The 16,575-nt window shown below is 42.9% G+C and overlaps 1 protein-coding gene across 1 annotated transcript in view; it reads left to right on the top strand.

The window, feature by feature from the left end:
* The first annotated feature begins 10,442 nt into the window (after positions 1-10,442).
* The window catches only part of sdc4 (syndecan 4), a 29,389-nt gene continuing 23,256 nt past the window's right edge, over positions 10,443-16,575 (top strand). Inside the window, exon 1 of the mRNA XM_068048634.1 lies at positions 10,443-10,805. Coding sequence (XP_067904735.1) covers positions 10,737-10,805 — 69 coding nt within the window. The 5' untranslated portion in view covers positions 10,443-10,736. The remainder of the gene's footprint in view (positions 10,806-16,575) is intronic.

Here is a 16,575-nt window from a genome sequence, read left to right as displayed (position 1 = left end):
GAGTCAGATATGATTTCTTCAGATCATAACCTTCTGACTCAGAGGCTAGAGTGCTACTCATTGAACAAAAGTTGACAGCAACAAAAAAGTAGCACATCTCCCTGATTATTTCTAAAACTATGAGAAGCCAAGTTGCAGGTGTATGTTGAGTAGAGATTGGCATTGATCCAGTTTGCAACAAAACTCAATTTCTCTCTGTTTCTACCTCCATTGTTCTTGAATATTCCCTTTCTTCTCCTTCCCCCTTGATCCTTTACTTGGTAGCCATTCAGTTAAGCCATTGGCACGCCACAATGCATTCTAGGTTTAATCATGTATATAAATTTTGGATTGTGCATGGTCCAGTTAATTTATATTATTTATTGCCACCTATTGTAGTGTGATCATTGTTCCATGTGTTCCTAAGCAGCTATTTTATCACCGTTTTCCTGAAGGCTGCCCTTTAATCTTGTGCTCATTCACCAATGGGTTTTTCCTGTTCATGATTTATTGACACTGCTTGCGTTGACCTGTACTATTGTCGGAGCTTGGATCCTGAGACGAGGTCGAAAGTCTGACACGCACACATGCGCAGTCCCTCATCCATCTCAGACCAGGAGTCATATTTTCCCCTGCTCAAGAAATGCAGGAGAAATGCCACGTTTTTAAAGCCCCATTTGATGGCTACACCTCAACATGATTGGCAGCTTAGCTCCACCCAATTCCTGCCAGTCTGCGACCAGGACTGAGAGAGGAAATCCAATGGCAATGTACCTGCAATAATGATGATCTCTTTAAAACTCTTTAAGCACGTAACAAGGCACTAAATGCCAAGAGGTTTGTTTACCAAGTTGTGGAGTGTCCAATATTTGTGACAAATGCATCAATGTCTGTGTCGTTCTTTTTAATTTGATTAATATGGTTCTTAATAACCCAGCGTCAAATGACAAAGGAAAAACTTGAATGATTATGGCTGAAAAACAGCATTACACATAGCAGCTGCAATCTTGTAGACTGACTCACCTGTACCCTCTGGGTCTAACCATTTCCTCAATAAAAACTTAAGGGAACGTCTCGCTTTTTAAAAGATTCAGCATGTGGACGTCACTGGCTGGGCCAGCATTTATTGCCCATCCCTAATTGCCCTTGAGAAGGTTTTGGTGGGACTTCTTTGTGAGTTCCAGGATTTTGATCAAACAATGAAGGAACAGTGATATATTTCCAAGTCAGGATAGTGTGTGATTTGGGGGAACTTGCAGGTGGTGGTGCTCCCATGCACCTGCTGCCCTTGGCCTTCTAGATCTGGATTGTCCAACATCCGGCCTGCGGCCAAAACCTGGCTCACCAATCCTGGTGCCATCAATCAAGGGGCGCTGACCAATGGGAGCGTCAGTTGTGGGGGAGGGTGAGCACAGTGAGACTGTGTGTGTTTGTGGGGGGGAGGGGGGTGAGCGTGCTGTTTTGATTAATAGCAAGATAAATTTCTAACGCCTTTATCTTTCTGAAATTTTCTCACCAGAAGGATAAAAATTGTAATGTGGCCCTTCAGGTGAAAAGGCTGGACTCCCCTATTCTAGATGGTAGAGGTGGTGGGTGTGGGAGCTTTTTTTATTTGTTCATGCAATGTGAGCATTGCTCTGAAGGCCAGCATTTATTGCTTATCCCTAATTGCCCTTGAGAAGGTGGTGGTGAGTTGCTTTCTTGAACCGCTGCAGTTCCGGTGGTGTATGTACACCCACAGTGCTGTTAGAGGGGTACTGCCAAAGGAGCCTTGGTGAGTTGCTGCAGTGCATCTTGTAGATGGTACACCAGAGTTGTCCAACCTTTTCAGGCGGAGGGCCGCCTTATGATTTTTGCTCGGCCCAATGGGCCGGGGAGCAAATTGCGAAAGATAAAGGCATGAACAATTTATCTTACTAATAAATCTTACTAACGTTCATTTTTGTGAAGAAGCTTTAAATGAGAAGACTAATTTATTGACTTACTTTCTCACTACCAGATTTAGTGACATAACTGGCATTGTTTTTGCTTGCTTAAGTAGACACTTGATGTAGCGATTCAGAGTATTCTGGATAGATGTCCATCTGTCAGGAGAGACCTTGATCTCTCTCCCTGCGCTGTGTGTGAGTGTGTGTCTCTGTCCCCCTCTCTCTCTACCCCCCTTTTCCCCTCTGTCTCTGCCCCCCTCTCTCTCTCTCTCTGGCCCCCCCTCTCTCTGTCACCCCCCCTCTCTCTCTCTGACAGTTGCAGAGAGTGAAAACGCTCAGCTGATGCTTGATCAGTTTTTAAAAATCTCAAGTCAGTTTCACAGCTGACAGATCCTGACATCGGGAACAGCAGTTTCTGAACTTCAGACAGATTCAGAATTTTACGACAGGCTTTTAATAAAACCCGAACCTGTGGCGAGCCGGATGCTGGCCCGCAGGCCGTATGTTGGACAACCGTATGGTACACACTGCTGCCACTATGCACCAGTGGTGAAGGGAGTGAATGTATGTGGAATGGGTGCCAGTCAAATTGGCTACTTTATCCTGGATAGTGTCGAGCTTCTTGAGTGTTGTTGGAGCTGCACCCATCCAGGCAAGTGGAGAGTATTCCATCACACTCCTGACTTTTGCCTTGTAGATGGTGGACAGGCTTTGGGGAGTCAGGAGGTGAGTTACTCGCCGCAGGATCCCTAGCCTCTGACCTGCTCTTGTAGCCATTTATATGGCTACTTCTATACAGTTTCAGGTCAATGGTAACACCTAGGATGTTATAAAAAGAAAGACATTAATTTCTATAGCATCTTTCAAGACAATCAGGCTTCCCAAAGCGTTTTACAGCCAATGAAGTACTTTTTTGAAGTGCAGTCACTGTTGTAATGTGGGATGATGGTGGGGGATTCAGTGATGACAATGCCATTGAATGTCTAGGGGAGATGGTTAGATTCTCTCTTGTTAGACATGGTCATTGTCTGATACTTGTGTGACACTAATGTTACTTGCCACCTATCAGTTCAGGGCTGACTATTGTCCAGATCGTGATGTATGGGGGCACGGACTGCTTCAGTATCTGATGGCTCTAATGAGGTCCATTTCAAAAAGCCCGTTTTGCCGACTGTAGTGGAAATAATTGAGCAGACAGATAGACAAGGTGACATGAGAGGAAGGTGGGAGTATAGACAATGCAACCTCAATTACTCAGAAAGCCTAGAGCAGGGATTGCAGGGATTGACAAACAGTGGGTACAGAAGACATCTCTGGGGGGTACAATGGAGAAGTTGTCCAATTGTGGATTTATGACCTAATTCAAACATTTGTTTCCTCATTTATTTTTAATTCATTAATTTTTCATTGTTTGTGTGTGTAAAGAAAACAGAAGTTAAGATGCTCCTTGATGGATGTTTTCTGTGCTTGTGGTACTTTTCCCAAGTGTGAGGACAAGCTGCGTGACCCAGGGATGGGTTTGCCCCAGGGGGACAGATCTCAGTGCCACTGAGTCATCAGTGAACCCTCAGCCCGCTCCTTCAGCTTCCTAATGTGGGTCAGAGAACTCGACCTCGTCCAAACCACTGGGAATCGGCAGTGTCACCTGCGGAAATGCACCATCCGGGAGGAGGAGACTGTAACCCGCACTTACCTGGCCCTACCTGGTGTCAGCTGCGGCTCAGTTGCCTTTGAATTACAAGGTCATGGGCTCAAGTCCCACTCTAGGACTTGAGCACAAAAATCAAGGCTGACACTCCAGTGCAGTACTGAGGAAGTGCTGCACTGTCAGAGGAGCCTTCTTTTGGATGATACTTTAGATGCCCTCTCAGGTGGATGTAAAAGATCCCGTGGCACTATTTCAAAGAGGAGCTGGGGAGTTATCCCTGGTGTCCTGGCCAATGTTTATCCCTCAATCAACATCAGTAAAACAGATTATCTGGTCATTGCTGTTTGTGGGAGCTTGCTTTGCACGAATTGGCTGCTGTGTTTCCTACATTACAACAGTGACTATTTCAGAAGTACTTCATTGGTTGTAAAGTGCTTTTAGATGTCTGGTGGTCATGAAGGCACTACATAAATGCAAGTTTTTTCTTTTGCCTGTTGAGGCAAAACTTCCATTTGACTGCTGGCAGTTTCCTGAGTGCACAGGGACTCCCGGTTGGAGATGAACCTGCAGGGTCTAGAGGAGCTCTAGGCCACTGACTTTAACTGCTGACCATGGGCGCCAGGCTGGCTTCTCCAGGAAAGAAGGATCATGTTGGGTGTCCCCCATTCCCCCAAACCCAGGGAATCTCTACACCTGGCTCCTCTGGGATCCCGCGTCTGATTGGCGCAAAGGAGCCAGGAGGAGTTGGTGAAGTTGGGTGCTTCCAGTACCGTGGAATATAGAGCAGGAGACTGTACTGTAAACTTCACCGACTTAAACAAGAAATTCACTCAGTTTTCATACTTTCTTAAGAGAAAAATCTAACTTGCGATATTGTCATTTAAATCTACACATCATTTAACACTCCATTAATGAAATATATCATTTACATTTTATATAAATGTTTGCATGGTGGTACCAAAAATTTAAAGGGGTATTTTCTTGGTGTAAAACATTCATTTGATTTGTTTGCAGATATAATACAATAACCTGAATAGTGAATTCAAACAAAAGTTTGCAAAGAAAAAACATCACAAAGGATTGGAATTTGGCAGGGGAGGGGATTCGAGTCATGGAGGCAAAGACCAAAACCTTTCCTGTTTTATATGTAAATGGTCTGGTCTTGGGTTTGGCCTCCTGTACTGTAAGCTTCTATGATTCTGAAGGAAGGGAGTGCATGGTTTCCACTTTCATCTTGAACTGTTCCCACAGTGCCGTACAAAGTAATAGCAGACAGTGAGAGAGTATTCTCATCGTCAGACCATTGGCAACAATTCCAAAAACTGCGACTGGAAGAGGGAGGATAGTCAGCGGTGGATGACGGGTTAAAAAAAGTTCTGTTCACCCAGATATGGAGAGCACAAAATTTGCTGTTATGCTTCAGTGTCCAATTTACTGAGCAGCTCAAACTATCCCCTACCACTCCAAACATTATGTGTCTATGTTTGAACAAATAAGCCCTATCGCCATAAATAGTGCTGTTAGCCATTGTTTAAGTTGTATACGTGTATTATAATTTCCACATTTTGTGGCAATAAATGGGTTGAAATATTAAACCGATATACTCGTAGGGGTACGCAAGCCCCTGGGAGATCTAGAAATGAATACGCAATAGGTAAAGATCGGGTACCTTTAGCCGGCAGCAATTGCACGGTTGCACTAATCCAGTAAACCACATCAGTGCAGCCAATGTGCTCCATGTACGTCATCCAAGATTGTTTGGATTAGATTACAGTTTTGGAAACATTCCACACAATCTGTTATTATTTACAACCATGCGTCCTGAGCACTCTCCTTGGGGCACAGTCCGATATTGGGCATTCTGGGCACGTGTCACCTAAGCACATGTGAACTTTTTGTTCACTTTTCTTCCTCTGGAGTTCAGAAGAATGAGAGGTGATGGCATTGAAATGTATAAAGTGCTGAGAGGGTTTGGCAGGGTAGATGTGGAGAGGTTGTTACCCCTTGCTGGAGAGTCTATAACTAGGGGTCATTGTCTCAGGATAAGCGGTCGGGCCGCACAAGACTGAGATGAGGAGAGATTTCTTCACTCAGAGGGTTGTAAATCTCTGCCACAGAGAGTTGTTGATGCTCAGTCATTGAGTATATTCAAGACTGAGATCAATAGATTTTTGGGAACCAAGGGAATCGGGGATATGGGGATAAAGTGGGAAAGTGGAGCTGAAGTTCAGCCATGATCTTATTGAATAGCAGAGCAGGCTCGAGGGGTTGAATGGTCTACTCCTGCTCCTATTTATGTTCTTTGCCCTTCCTTTCCTGGAGGCATTGACATTTTCCTGGGCTGCCACCAGTGCCTCACTCATGTGGCAAAGTTTTCACATTAGCCTAGACTGTGAAGGACAGCAGTCTGCTGAACCAAGGGCAGTGCCACAGCGAATTCTAATCTCACCTTGCACGTGTACTTTGTGTGGGACAAGGGCATCGCAATGGCAGGAGATGGGGGATCCCAGAGTGGCAACAGCTCAGAATCTTTCTGTCGCTCACTCCTGCTCCTCCAAAGTCCAGGGAAAGATTAGAATGTTTAAATTTAGAGGGCCTGTTCTGTTCCACTGACCGCAGGACTGGTAGGAGCGAACACGGCACTGGCTCTGACCAGCTCTGATCTAAAAGGGCATTCTGGGTCCTATTTATGTTCTAGAACCCCGATTTCCATATTAAAATGGTTTTGTCACCTTAAACTGTCTTGTACACCTGGCTGGTAAATGGCAGAGCCAGCGTCACTGGTATTGAGGCTGTTGATGCTGTGTTAATTCTAGAGCAAGGCAGCGAAAATTGACCCGAATGTGCTTTGTTTTGAAGTATGCACACTCACATCTAGAGCAGAACTGACTCAATTGCCGGTGATGCTGTTATAAACTGCATATGGACCAGAAGACAAACCCTGTGTGATGTTCCCCTTCTTAGTTAAGAGGCACTTACACCAGTTCCAGGGTGACTACAAACATGTATCTTAGCAGAGACCTGAAATCAAACCTGGATCCTAATCTGCATGGCTCAGTATTAAATGTGACTTTTTTTTTTTAACTACGTCAGTTGATTTGTTAGGTTGTAAGCAATGGCTTTATTAGTTGCTTTGTCTCTCTTTCTCTCTCTCCCCCTCTCCTGTTCTCTAACACACAAATGTTATGTGTGTTATTCTATTATTGTGTGTTAACGGTATGTTATTCTATTGTGAAGTAGTTCTGGTAGCCAATTCTCTGAAAAAAAGCGAGTCTATCATTACACTAGTTACATAACATACTGGTAAGTATGAGGCATGTTTCTGGTAGATAGTAATAGATGTCAGAAGCAGAAAATATTGAAATCATTTGTGGCCTTTGTACTTGAAGATTATTCAGAATTTTTGCTTCAACCGCCCTGCTCATCGATTCTCTGGCTTTGCATCATTATAGGGATGCTCTTAACATCGGCAATTTGAAAAAAAAAAATTACCAAGGAAGGACATTAACTGTAACAGGAAAGTTACACTTTACAATGTTGAATGGAAGCGATTGAGAGAAAAAGACTTCATTTATACAGCACCTTTCACATCCTCAAGACATCCCAAAGTGCATTGGAGCCAATGAAGTACTTTTGAAGTGTCGTCGCTGTTGTACTTCAAGAAATGTAGCAGCCAATTTGTGCACAGCAAGCTCCCACAAGCAGCAATGAGATAATGAGGTAGCAGCTGTAACTCAGTGGGTAGCATACTTGCTTCTGAGCCAGAAGGTTATGGGTTCATTCCCACTCTAGAGACTTAAGCACAAAAAAATCCAGGCTGACTGAGGGAGTGCTGCACAGTCTGAGGTGCTGCTTTTCAGGTGAGACATTAAACTAAGGCCCTGTCTGCCCCCATGGGTGGGCCTGAAAGATCCCATGGCACTATTTCCAAGAAGAGCAAGGAAGTTATCCCTGGTGTCTTGGCCAATATTTGTCCCTCGATCAACATCACAAAAACAGATTAAAAACAGAAAATGCTGGAAATACTCAACAGGTCTGGCAACATCTGTGGAGAGAGAGAAACAGAGTTATCGCTTCAGTTCGATGATCTTTCACTATAACAGATTGTTTGGTTATTACCACACTGTTTGTGGGATCTTGCTGTGCACAAATTGGCTGCTGCATTTCCTACACTACAACAGTGACTGCTCTTCAAAAGTACTGCATTGACTTTAGGATATTCAGAGATTGTGAAAGTGCTTTGGAAATGCAAGCTGTTTTTTTTAACTAAAAATGCAAATTGATGTTGTTTCTCATCTGCCCTCATAGCTCATCTTTTTTTTACAATTGGGCTTATTCTGGCTGCTCTTTGTACCTTCTCCAAAGCATGCTGAGGAGGGGAGAGGTTGAGGTGGGGGGGGGGGGGGGGGGCGCGGTAAATAAGGTTTGCCCCATTTTACCAATTTGAGTCACCTGGTACCACAGGCCATCCTGGGCTGGCAAACACTCCCAATCAATTTGTTGATGTCACTTCTGCAAAGTGTGTAGGGAGAGCAAGGGATTTTTCCTCTGTCCCTGTGGGAAACTATGTGGCTTGAACTGTGAATTTTCTGTTAGTGCCATGGCTGAGTTAACCTCAGCATCTGGCCAGAGACTTGAGGATATAGTTCAGGCTGGCACTCCCTGTGCAGTACTGATAGAGTGCTGCACTGTTGGAAGTGCCACCTTTCGGGTGAAATTCTAAAGCAAAATTCCCATCCGCCCTCTCAGGTGGATGTAGAAGATCTCATGACACTAAACTGTAGAAGAGCAGGGGAGTTCTCCCCTGTGTCCTGATTAATATTTATCCCTCAACCAACCCTACTCCAGCAAGTGATACAGTCATTATCTCAGTGTCGTTTGTGGGAGCTTACTGTACACAAGTTGGCTGCCGTGTTTCCTACATTACAACAGTGAAATAGCACAGTGAGATTGCTTTTGTCTTGAGAGGGCAAACAGGGACTCGATTTAATACCTTATCTGATTGTTGAGTACGCCCTCGCTACTTCCCTGGAGGGCCAGCCTGGATTTTACACGCCAGCCTCATGGACTGGGACTTGAACACAAACCTTTTAACTCAGATAGGAGAGTGCTCCCCACTGAGTCACAGCTGACAGTAAAGGAGAATAGACTGGGGTCATGATCAGGAACAAGCAGGTTTGTGTGTACAGTACCACACCATACAGTGTATTAACATACTGAACTGATGAATAAGTGAAACATCTTGTTTAAGTGCCTTGGTCTACCCCAGGAAACCACGTTAGAAACTGCAACAGCAGAAATACACATCCTTTCTTTATGTCACCATTATCTATGATCAGGCTGGCATTTCGAAACCACCCTAAGTGGAGTTGATGGAGCACTGAACTGTTGGAGGTGCTGTCTTTCAGATGAAGCGTTAAACGGAGGCCCACATCTGCTATCTCAAGTAGATGTAAAGGATCCCAGGGCACTATTTCGAAGGTGAACAGGAGAGTTCTCCCCAGGGTCCTGGGCCAATATTTATTCCTTGCCCAATGTCCTTGAAACAGATGATTTGATTGTTTATTTATTTAATTGTTGTTTGTGGGATCTTGCTGTGTGCACATTGCCTGCTGCATTTCTTACATTACAACACTACAACAGTAATTCATTGACTGTAAAGCGCTTTGGGATGTCCTGAGTTTGTAAAAGGTGCTACAGAAATGCAAGTCAATCTTTCTGTCTTTCTTTCATTTAGTTCTGCTGGAAAATGCTGGATGTCTCTAATACCTTCATGGTTGATCAGCCTGCCAGCATCCAAATTGTGCCCCAGCCCCCAATAAAAAGAATGGTCACTTGGGCCTCATTTGAATTGGAACCCAGCAAGAGTCAGCAGCCTCCAGGGGAAGATAGACTCACGAGCACTGACATGAAACATGCCCAAAGTGACACTACTGAAACACCCAGCGTATGTTAACTTAAATAGTTAACAGATTTAGGGGGATGCCTCCAAGTACAATTTAATGGTAACACTCACAACAACATCAAGTTGCATTGACATAGCACCCTTCATGCAGCAACATATCCCATGGCATGCCACAGGAGCGTAAATCAAAAACAACAAATATTGACGCCTTTAACTGAATAAAACATCCCAAGCCACTTCACAAGAGTGTTTATAAAGCAAAATCTGACACCGCGCCACTTTGGGAGATGTTAGGGCAGGTGGCCAAAAGCTTGGTTAAAGAGGTAGGTTTTAAGGAGTGTCATAAAGGAGTAGAGAGGTGTAGGGAGGGAATTCCAGAACTTAGGACCCAAACAACTGAAGGCATGGCCACCAATGGTGGAGTGATTAAAAGCAGGGACGCTCAAGAACCCAGACTTTGACACTCGGCTAAAGAATGAAACATTATTAGAAGAGGCGACCGGAAGCTCGGTCTAAGAGCTAGGTTTAAAGGAACAAAGTGAGGTGGGGAGGAAATTCCTGCTTACAGGTGACGTTGGGAAAACCCTCCAGCTCACCGAAAGCTTCAAACAAGCCTGTAATTAATGACCAAAATAATGAGCTCACTCTCTCCCCTGCTAGTTTCCGGGAAGGACGCACTTGGACTGAATCAATTAAATGAACTTTTTTCCGTGTCTATAAATGAAACTTCCTAATGTCAGGTGGTGTGGTGTCTTTCCTTTAATTTGTGAGATCCGAAAAAAAAAACTAAGGGGGAAAATACCACGAGAACTGAAACCAATTCCAAGCCAAGGGTTTCCCCCCCCATTGCCGACGTGCTCGGCTTCGTTTTTTCCCCTCTGACATAACTGAGCTTTGTCGTATTGGGAAAGCAGACTGTGCGGAAATTACGCTCTATAGAGGCGGAGCGAAGCGAGAGGGAGTGGGCAGTATATAAGTGCAGGAAGGTTGTACAGGGAGTTATTAGAGAAGCAGTTTGCTCTTCAATTGGGTTTTGCTGGCTAACTGACCCATTGTTATTGCACACGCGATAGAGACTGAAACATCAGGGAAATTGACGCAGGAAAGTCGCTGGCAAATTTGTAACTAGTGATATCTTTAAAAAAAAGGGGAAAATCGGAGGAAATAAGAACTGACTGTGAGAGCGCGCTGCCCAGTCGGTTTTTTTTTGAGAGCGAGGACAAAAACAACAGTTCACTAAAGTTGAGAAAACTTTATCGAAAACTTCGGAAAGAAAATGTTGAAAATCACGGCGCTAGTTACGCTGTTTCTGATTTCCCTCTGGGGCACTTCTTCAGCCAAGACGGTAAGCATTGGGGACTCTTGATCTTTTCCATAGTTTTAATCCAGAAACAGGATCCTAGCGCCTTAGATACTGGGGCATGAGTCTTTGGGATCTTTATTTTAACTTGTTTTTTTTTGTTAAAATTAAATTCGGATCGAGAGGAGCCAATTAATGAGACACAAACCGATGTAACACCGTGAATCCTGCAGTTAATTTTGAAATAATTCAACGGAATCACTTTTTAAGAAGCCATTATTTTCCTACGAGTTGGGAATAAATCTGGATTTACATTCTGGGGCGAGGGGAGTTAATTTCCTCCTTTAACGACAGTCGGAGGTATGTGTGTTCGTTAACTTTATTTAACTAATGAAATGGCACCAGGTAGAAATCCCTGTGATTTCGTCGGGAGGATCGTTAACTGTGTTGAAACTTAGTTTTACTCGTTTTGTTTTTCCCCCTTTTGACAGCCACCCTCGCCCCCGCCCCAAATATCTTTCACAGACTGAATTTGAAACGTGACTTTCGAGGCATCTTAAGTAGCTATTCTCTGAAACAAGAAGTTGGGGTTATTTGGAACCTGCACTGATTTGCCCCCTTTCCGCAAAGGTTCAGTCACGTTTTCCGGAGTTGAAGGGGGACATGGTGTAGAAAGGGGGTGACTAGTTAAGGCGGATTGTCTATCTCCTCCCCTTTACCCCCTGGTGCTAGAGTACAATGGAGTGTCTGTCCTATCTACCCATTCTGTAGGGTACAGGAGCGGGTGGGTAATTACCCCTTTGGATGGGTATGAAAGGTAAATGATATTAATTACCTTTTTTTATATTAATACTCTGTTTGGACCGAATGTGTCTCCCATAACCGTATTTTTCCCGACAGTTTTGTAAAACTTTGAATCATCTTGTTTTTTATGGATGGATTTTAAATCACGAATGAACATTTTCATTGTTAACTTTTTAACACCAGTATTTTATCAGTCGCATGTTTTAATCTTGCAATGAATTCCCCACCAGACTGTTTATTACAATGTTTCAATGCTTCGGACTAAGTTTGTAGCAACTCAAGGACTGATCCTATACTTTGCTGAAAGCATTTTCTAAAAGTTTTTTTACTTTTTATGATTAAGTCGCAACATCTCCATCAAAAGAAGTGTCATTTGCTATGGTTAGAATCTTGTAGCACAGAGGAGGTGGTTATTCAGTCCATTGTGCCTCTGCTAACTCTTTGGTAAAACTTTCTAATTAATCCCATTGCCCTGTCATTTTTTTTTTCTTCAATAAATTTATATTTCCAATTCCCCATAGAAATTTGAAGTTGCATTTTACTGGCTAACTTTGTTCGAACTGAGTTATTCTCAGTTTTGGTGTTTTGAAACCACATATGGCAATGCAGGTAATGAATAAAAGTTTACTAGCAATGGAATGAACTGGCAATATTCCAATGAGATCTTCTATTGTCGTATTGGGAGTAACTAGTACTGAAATGACAATGTCATAATTTTGAGTTAATTTCCAATCTAAGATTTCAGAAATGTTGCAAAAGGACAGTGATTCTCAGCAGATTATTGGTCTGTCTTTTGTATGTTATGAAGAGGGATGAGTGACATTTTTTTTTTTTTGGAGTTAATATCTCCTCTTGCGTGTGGCATTTTTACAGTCTCCCACTTTTCCTTTTCCATTGGTAAAAGTGTAGGTGATATTCACTTGCCTTGTTACCAGGTAACATGGAGGGGGTTTTGGGGGGGGGGAAGATGCGGAAGAAGAGAATAACTTACTTCCCCTTCCCTGCATGTAAAGTAAACCTAGTGTCTTGTATCTGGAACCAAACATCAAGATTAAAAAATCTCAACACTTTCACATCTGTCAGGAACTTTTACAACAAGTTTATGAAAAACAATATTTATTTTGAAGTAAAAGCAAAATACTGCAGATGCTGGAAATCTGAATTGGAAACCATAATTGCTGAAAATAGTTCTGGTGAAGGGTCATTGACCTGAAATGTTAATTCTGCTTCCCTCTTTATTTATTTAAAGGCTTTTTAATCATTCAATCTCTACCAAACCTTGATAGGCTTGTTGTTTTGCAATAGTGCTGCCCTGTTATGTTTTAAATGTAGTGGCACCCCTATGTATTTTATTTTTACATAATGATTTATAAAGTTGCTGAAAACATCTAACATATCAGCATTCCAGGAATTCCTGCAGTTCAAAAAGTTAGGTCATGGTTACTTGGGACACACTGGGGTGTGTTTTTCCTCTGAAAAATTCCCTTACTAAATTGCCCTTTTAAATCAATGTTTTAATTAATGGGTTTTCTAGTTTTTGTTTTTAAACTGTACACAGGAAAATAGATCATGGTGTTCCTCTGTTGGGAGGTACAATGTAACTTTCACTCTGCCTGCTGATGTAGCACTATATTTCCATGTGCAGGAATGTCATTTATCACAGTCTAGCTGCACTGTTTGGCAAACACATGAAAAGTTTATCAAAGCCTGTTTAATGAATCCTTTAGTTTGTAGCCCCCATGGCATTGGAAAGAACTGTACAAACAAGGCAGCACCAATTGTTGCCATAATGATAGCTTGGGTAGGAAATACTGCAGGATATTTCATATGATCAATACCTGTCCCACCCCTCTGATGTCTTTTCTGGATTGGTTTATCGTGGACTCTCTAATTTGGATAAAGTTGATGGATTTGTTGGTGCCCTAGCCTTGACTTTACTAGTGACTGAACCATGGCAATCTTGAAATGTTGCAAGAGTTTGTTTGCCCAATTTTTTTTTTTAAATTTAGGACAACCTTCTGTTAGTTTCTAAACCTCAGTTCAAGTCAGTAACAATTTGAAGATCACATGATTTATAATAGTGACATATCCAAGCAGGTTAGACAACTAAACGGCAGAGGTTCTTTTGGTAATTGGAGCTGTTTTGGTTTGCTGTTCTGTCCATCCTGGGTTGGAATTGTAAATCTACCCCTTTAATGCCTCGGGCAAGCTACTGTGCAAAAGAACAAATGTTTCCTTCTGTGCATGAATTCGAAAGAATGAGTTTGCATTTGCATCTCCCAAAGCACCTCAATCGTCGGGGGGGGGGGGGGAGAAATCACTTTACATATTTGCAATTTATAATCAATAGAATTTAGTTTAAAAATGACTGACTTTACAGAGGGAAATATATCTCAAAATCTTGGGTTTTCTTTTTAAGGGATTGAGAAAATTAGCTCTGTCCCACTCTGAAGGGCTATCTATGCACAGATATCATTTTACAAAACACAATCTGCCCATCATCTCTGAATCAGTAGAGAATATTGATCAGAATGATACTGGGCTGAAAGTGTTAAATCTGTTGCATAGACTAGGCTTCTATTCCCTAGATTAGGGGGGTGAAAGAATTTAAGGTTTTTAAAATGATTAAAGTATTTAATGCGGGGGGAGGAGATAGACTGACCGACCGACACTGTTTCCTCCGGTGGGGGAGTCCAGGACAAGGGGGTGCAACCTTGAAATTAGAGGCAGGTTGTTCGGGGGCGATGTCAAACATGGGACACTCCCTTTTTTCCCCCTTTTCCACCTCCCCCACCCCCCAAACTGCTTAGTCTGGGGTGAATTGAAAATTTCAAAGGTGAGATTGTTGGTTAAGGGGATTAAGGGTTTCCTAGCCAAGGTGGTTGATGGAGTTGCGATACAGATCAGCCAATGATCTAATTAAATGGTGGAACAGATTCAAGGGGCTGAATGACCTCTTCCTGTTCCAATGTTTCAGAAGACGACAGACAGCAATTCAATCAAAGGGTTCAGTCAACAGGTCAAAGTTGAGTAGATTGTTACCCCTCAGATTAATTTCCAGCCTGTGACTGCTGCCAGTGAATTCTGTATTGCATAGATCAGCTCTAGGATATGTAGTTATTTTGGACACTGGATTATCTCCACATAATACAGACTAATATTGTCTGCAGTGCATTACCCACAAGCGGGATACTCAAATGCTGCCCTCAATCTGAATTTTGTTAACATTTTGAAACAGCGAAGTATCGAAGTTATTTTCCAATGAGCGATATTGGTGCTGGCACACTTTGTTCTTATTTCAAAGAAAGACTTGCATTTACATAGTGCCTTTCACAACCACAGGATGTCCCAATGAAGTGTAGTTACTGTTGAGAAATTCAGCAGCCAATTTGCACACCAACAGCAGTGTGATAATAGCCCGATACTCTGCTTCATTTTCTTGTAAATATTGACCAGAACACAGGAGATACTCCCTGCTCTTCAAAATAGTTACATGGGATCTTGTACATCCACCTCCGAGGGCAAACAGGGCTTTGGTTTAACATCTCCTCTGAAAGAAGGTACCTCCAACAGTGCAGCACTCCCTCAGTACTGCCATGAAGTATAAGCCTAGATTGATTTTTTTTTTTTTTTTTAATTTATTTTGCTCAAGTCCTGGAGTGGGACTTGAACCCACAACCTTCTAATTTTGGCAAGCGTACTGCCCACTGAGCCATGACCCTTGGTGCTAGCAGACAGGAGGGTCTCGTTCCATTGCTCTGGGTTGGATCTGATCCAACTTGCCAGAGGTGGCAATCCCAGTGGATTCTTCTTGGTTTGCATACGTGCCAGGGAAACAATTGACTTCTTCAAAGAACACTATGCAGTGCAAACTGCTTTAATAGCATTGAAGATAGGCTTCACGCCACATGGACAATGCAGTGGGACATGGGCTAGCCATAAGTAAGCTTCAGGTGTACTTCATATTTCATCACTTTATTCTGGGGGAGGAAAAGCATAATGTCAGTCTGTAATTTATTTAATGGCATGTGGGTGTCGCTGGCAAGGCCAGCATTTGTTGCCCATCCTTAATTGCCCTTGACAACTGAGTGGCTTGCGAGGGCAGTTGAGTCAATCGCATTGCTGTGGGTCTGGAGTTGCATGTAGGCCAGACCAGGTAAGGACAGCCGATTTCCTTCTCAAAAGGACATTCGTGAATTAGGGGAATTTTTGCGACAATCGATGGTAGTTTCATGGCACCATTACTGCAACTAGCTATCCATTCCAGATTTTTATTAACTAATTGAATTTAAATTCCACCAGCTGCCGTAGTGGGATTTGAACCCTTGTCCCCATGGCATTAGCCTGGGCCTCCAGATTACTAGTTCAGTGTCATTACCACTATGCCACTGCCTCCCCAAGGTCCATCTTCCTTGTATTCTCTTTATAACTAAAGAGCTGCAGCTGGCATTGCTGAAAATAAACCCTCGTGTAACAGCTGGGCATGCTGCAGAGTTCCCCTTCTGAGTTGTTGGTCTATAGAACTTGGCTTTGAGGCTAAAGCTAAATGTATGCACCAGAAGCTTAATTTGCAAGTGAGTGTAGGGGAAGTGAGATTGAGGAATACAGTGAAGTAATGTCTGATTTCTAGTGAGGTGAACTCTTGCTGTCCAACTGATCTAATCGGTCGGTACTGAGCACCTCTAATTCCTGTCTTTTTTTTTTAATTTTGGGGTGGAGGGGGAAGGTCAGTGAGCTGGAGTCAGTGCGTTCCAGATCCTAACCCCATTACGTAAAGTCATTTTTTTTCCCCTCGTGTCACCTCTGGTTCTTTTGCCCATTTATAAAAAACAAAATCTGGTTAGTTTCTCTCTTTACTTGTTTCTCTATTTACTCTATATCTGAACCCTTCATGAAGATCTCTTCTATTCCGCTCTAAGGGCAGCAAGCCTAGCTTCTCCAGTCTATTACGTAACTGATTCCTCATCCCTGGAACCATTCTAATAAATTTTGTTCTGTACCCTGGCCAAAT

The sequence above is a fragment of the Heterodontus francisci genome, chromosome 16 (genome assembly GCF_036365525.1).
Source record: "Heterodontus francisci isolate sHetFra1 chromosome 16, sHetFra1.hap1, whole genome shotgun sequence".
Classification (NCBI taxonomy): Eukaryota; Metazoa; Chordata; class Chondrichthyes; order Heterodontiformes; family Heterodontidae; genus Heterodontus; species Heterodontus francisci.
The sequence above is the reverse complement of the archived record's forward strand: the minus strand, read 5'-3'. Positions and strand labels throughout refer to the sequence as shown.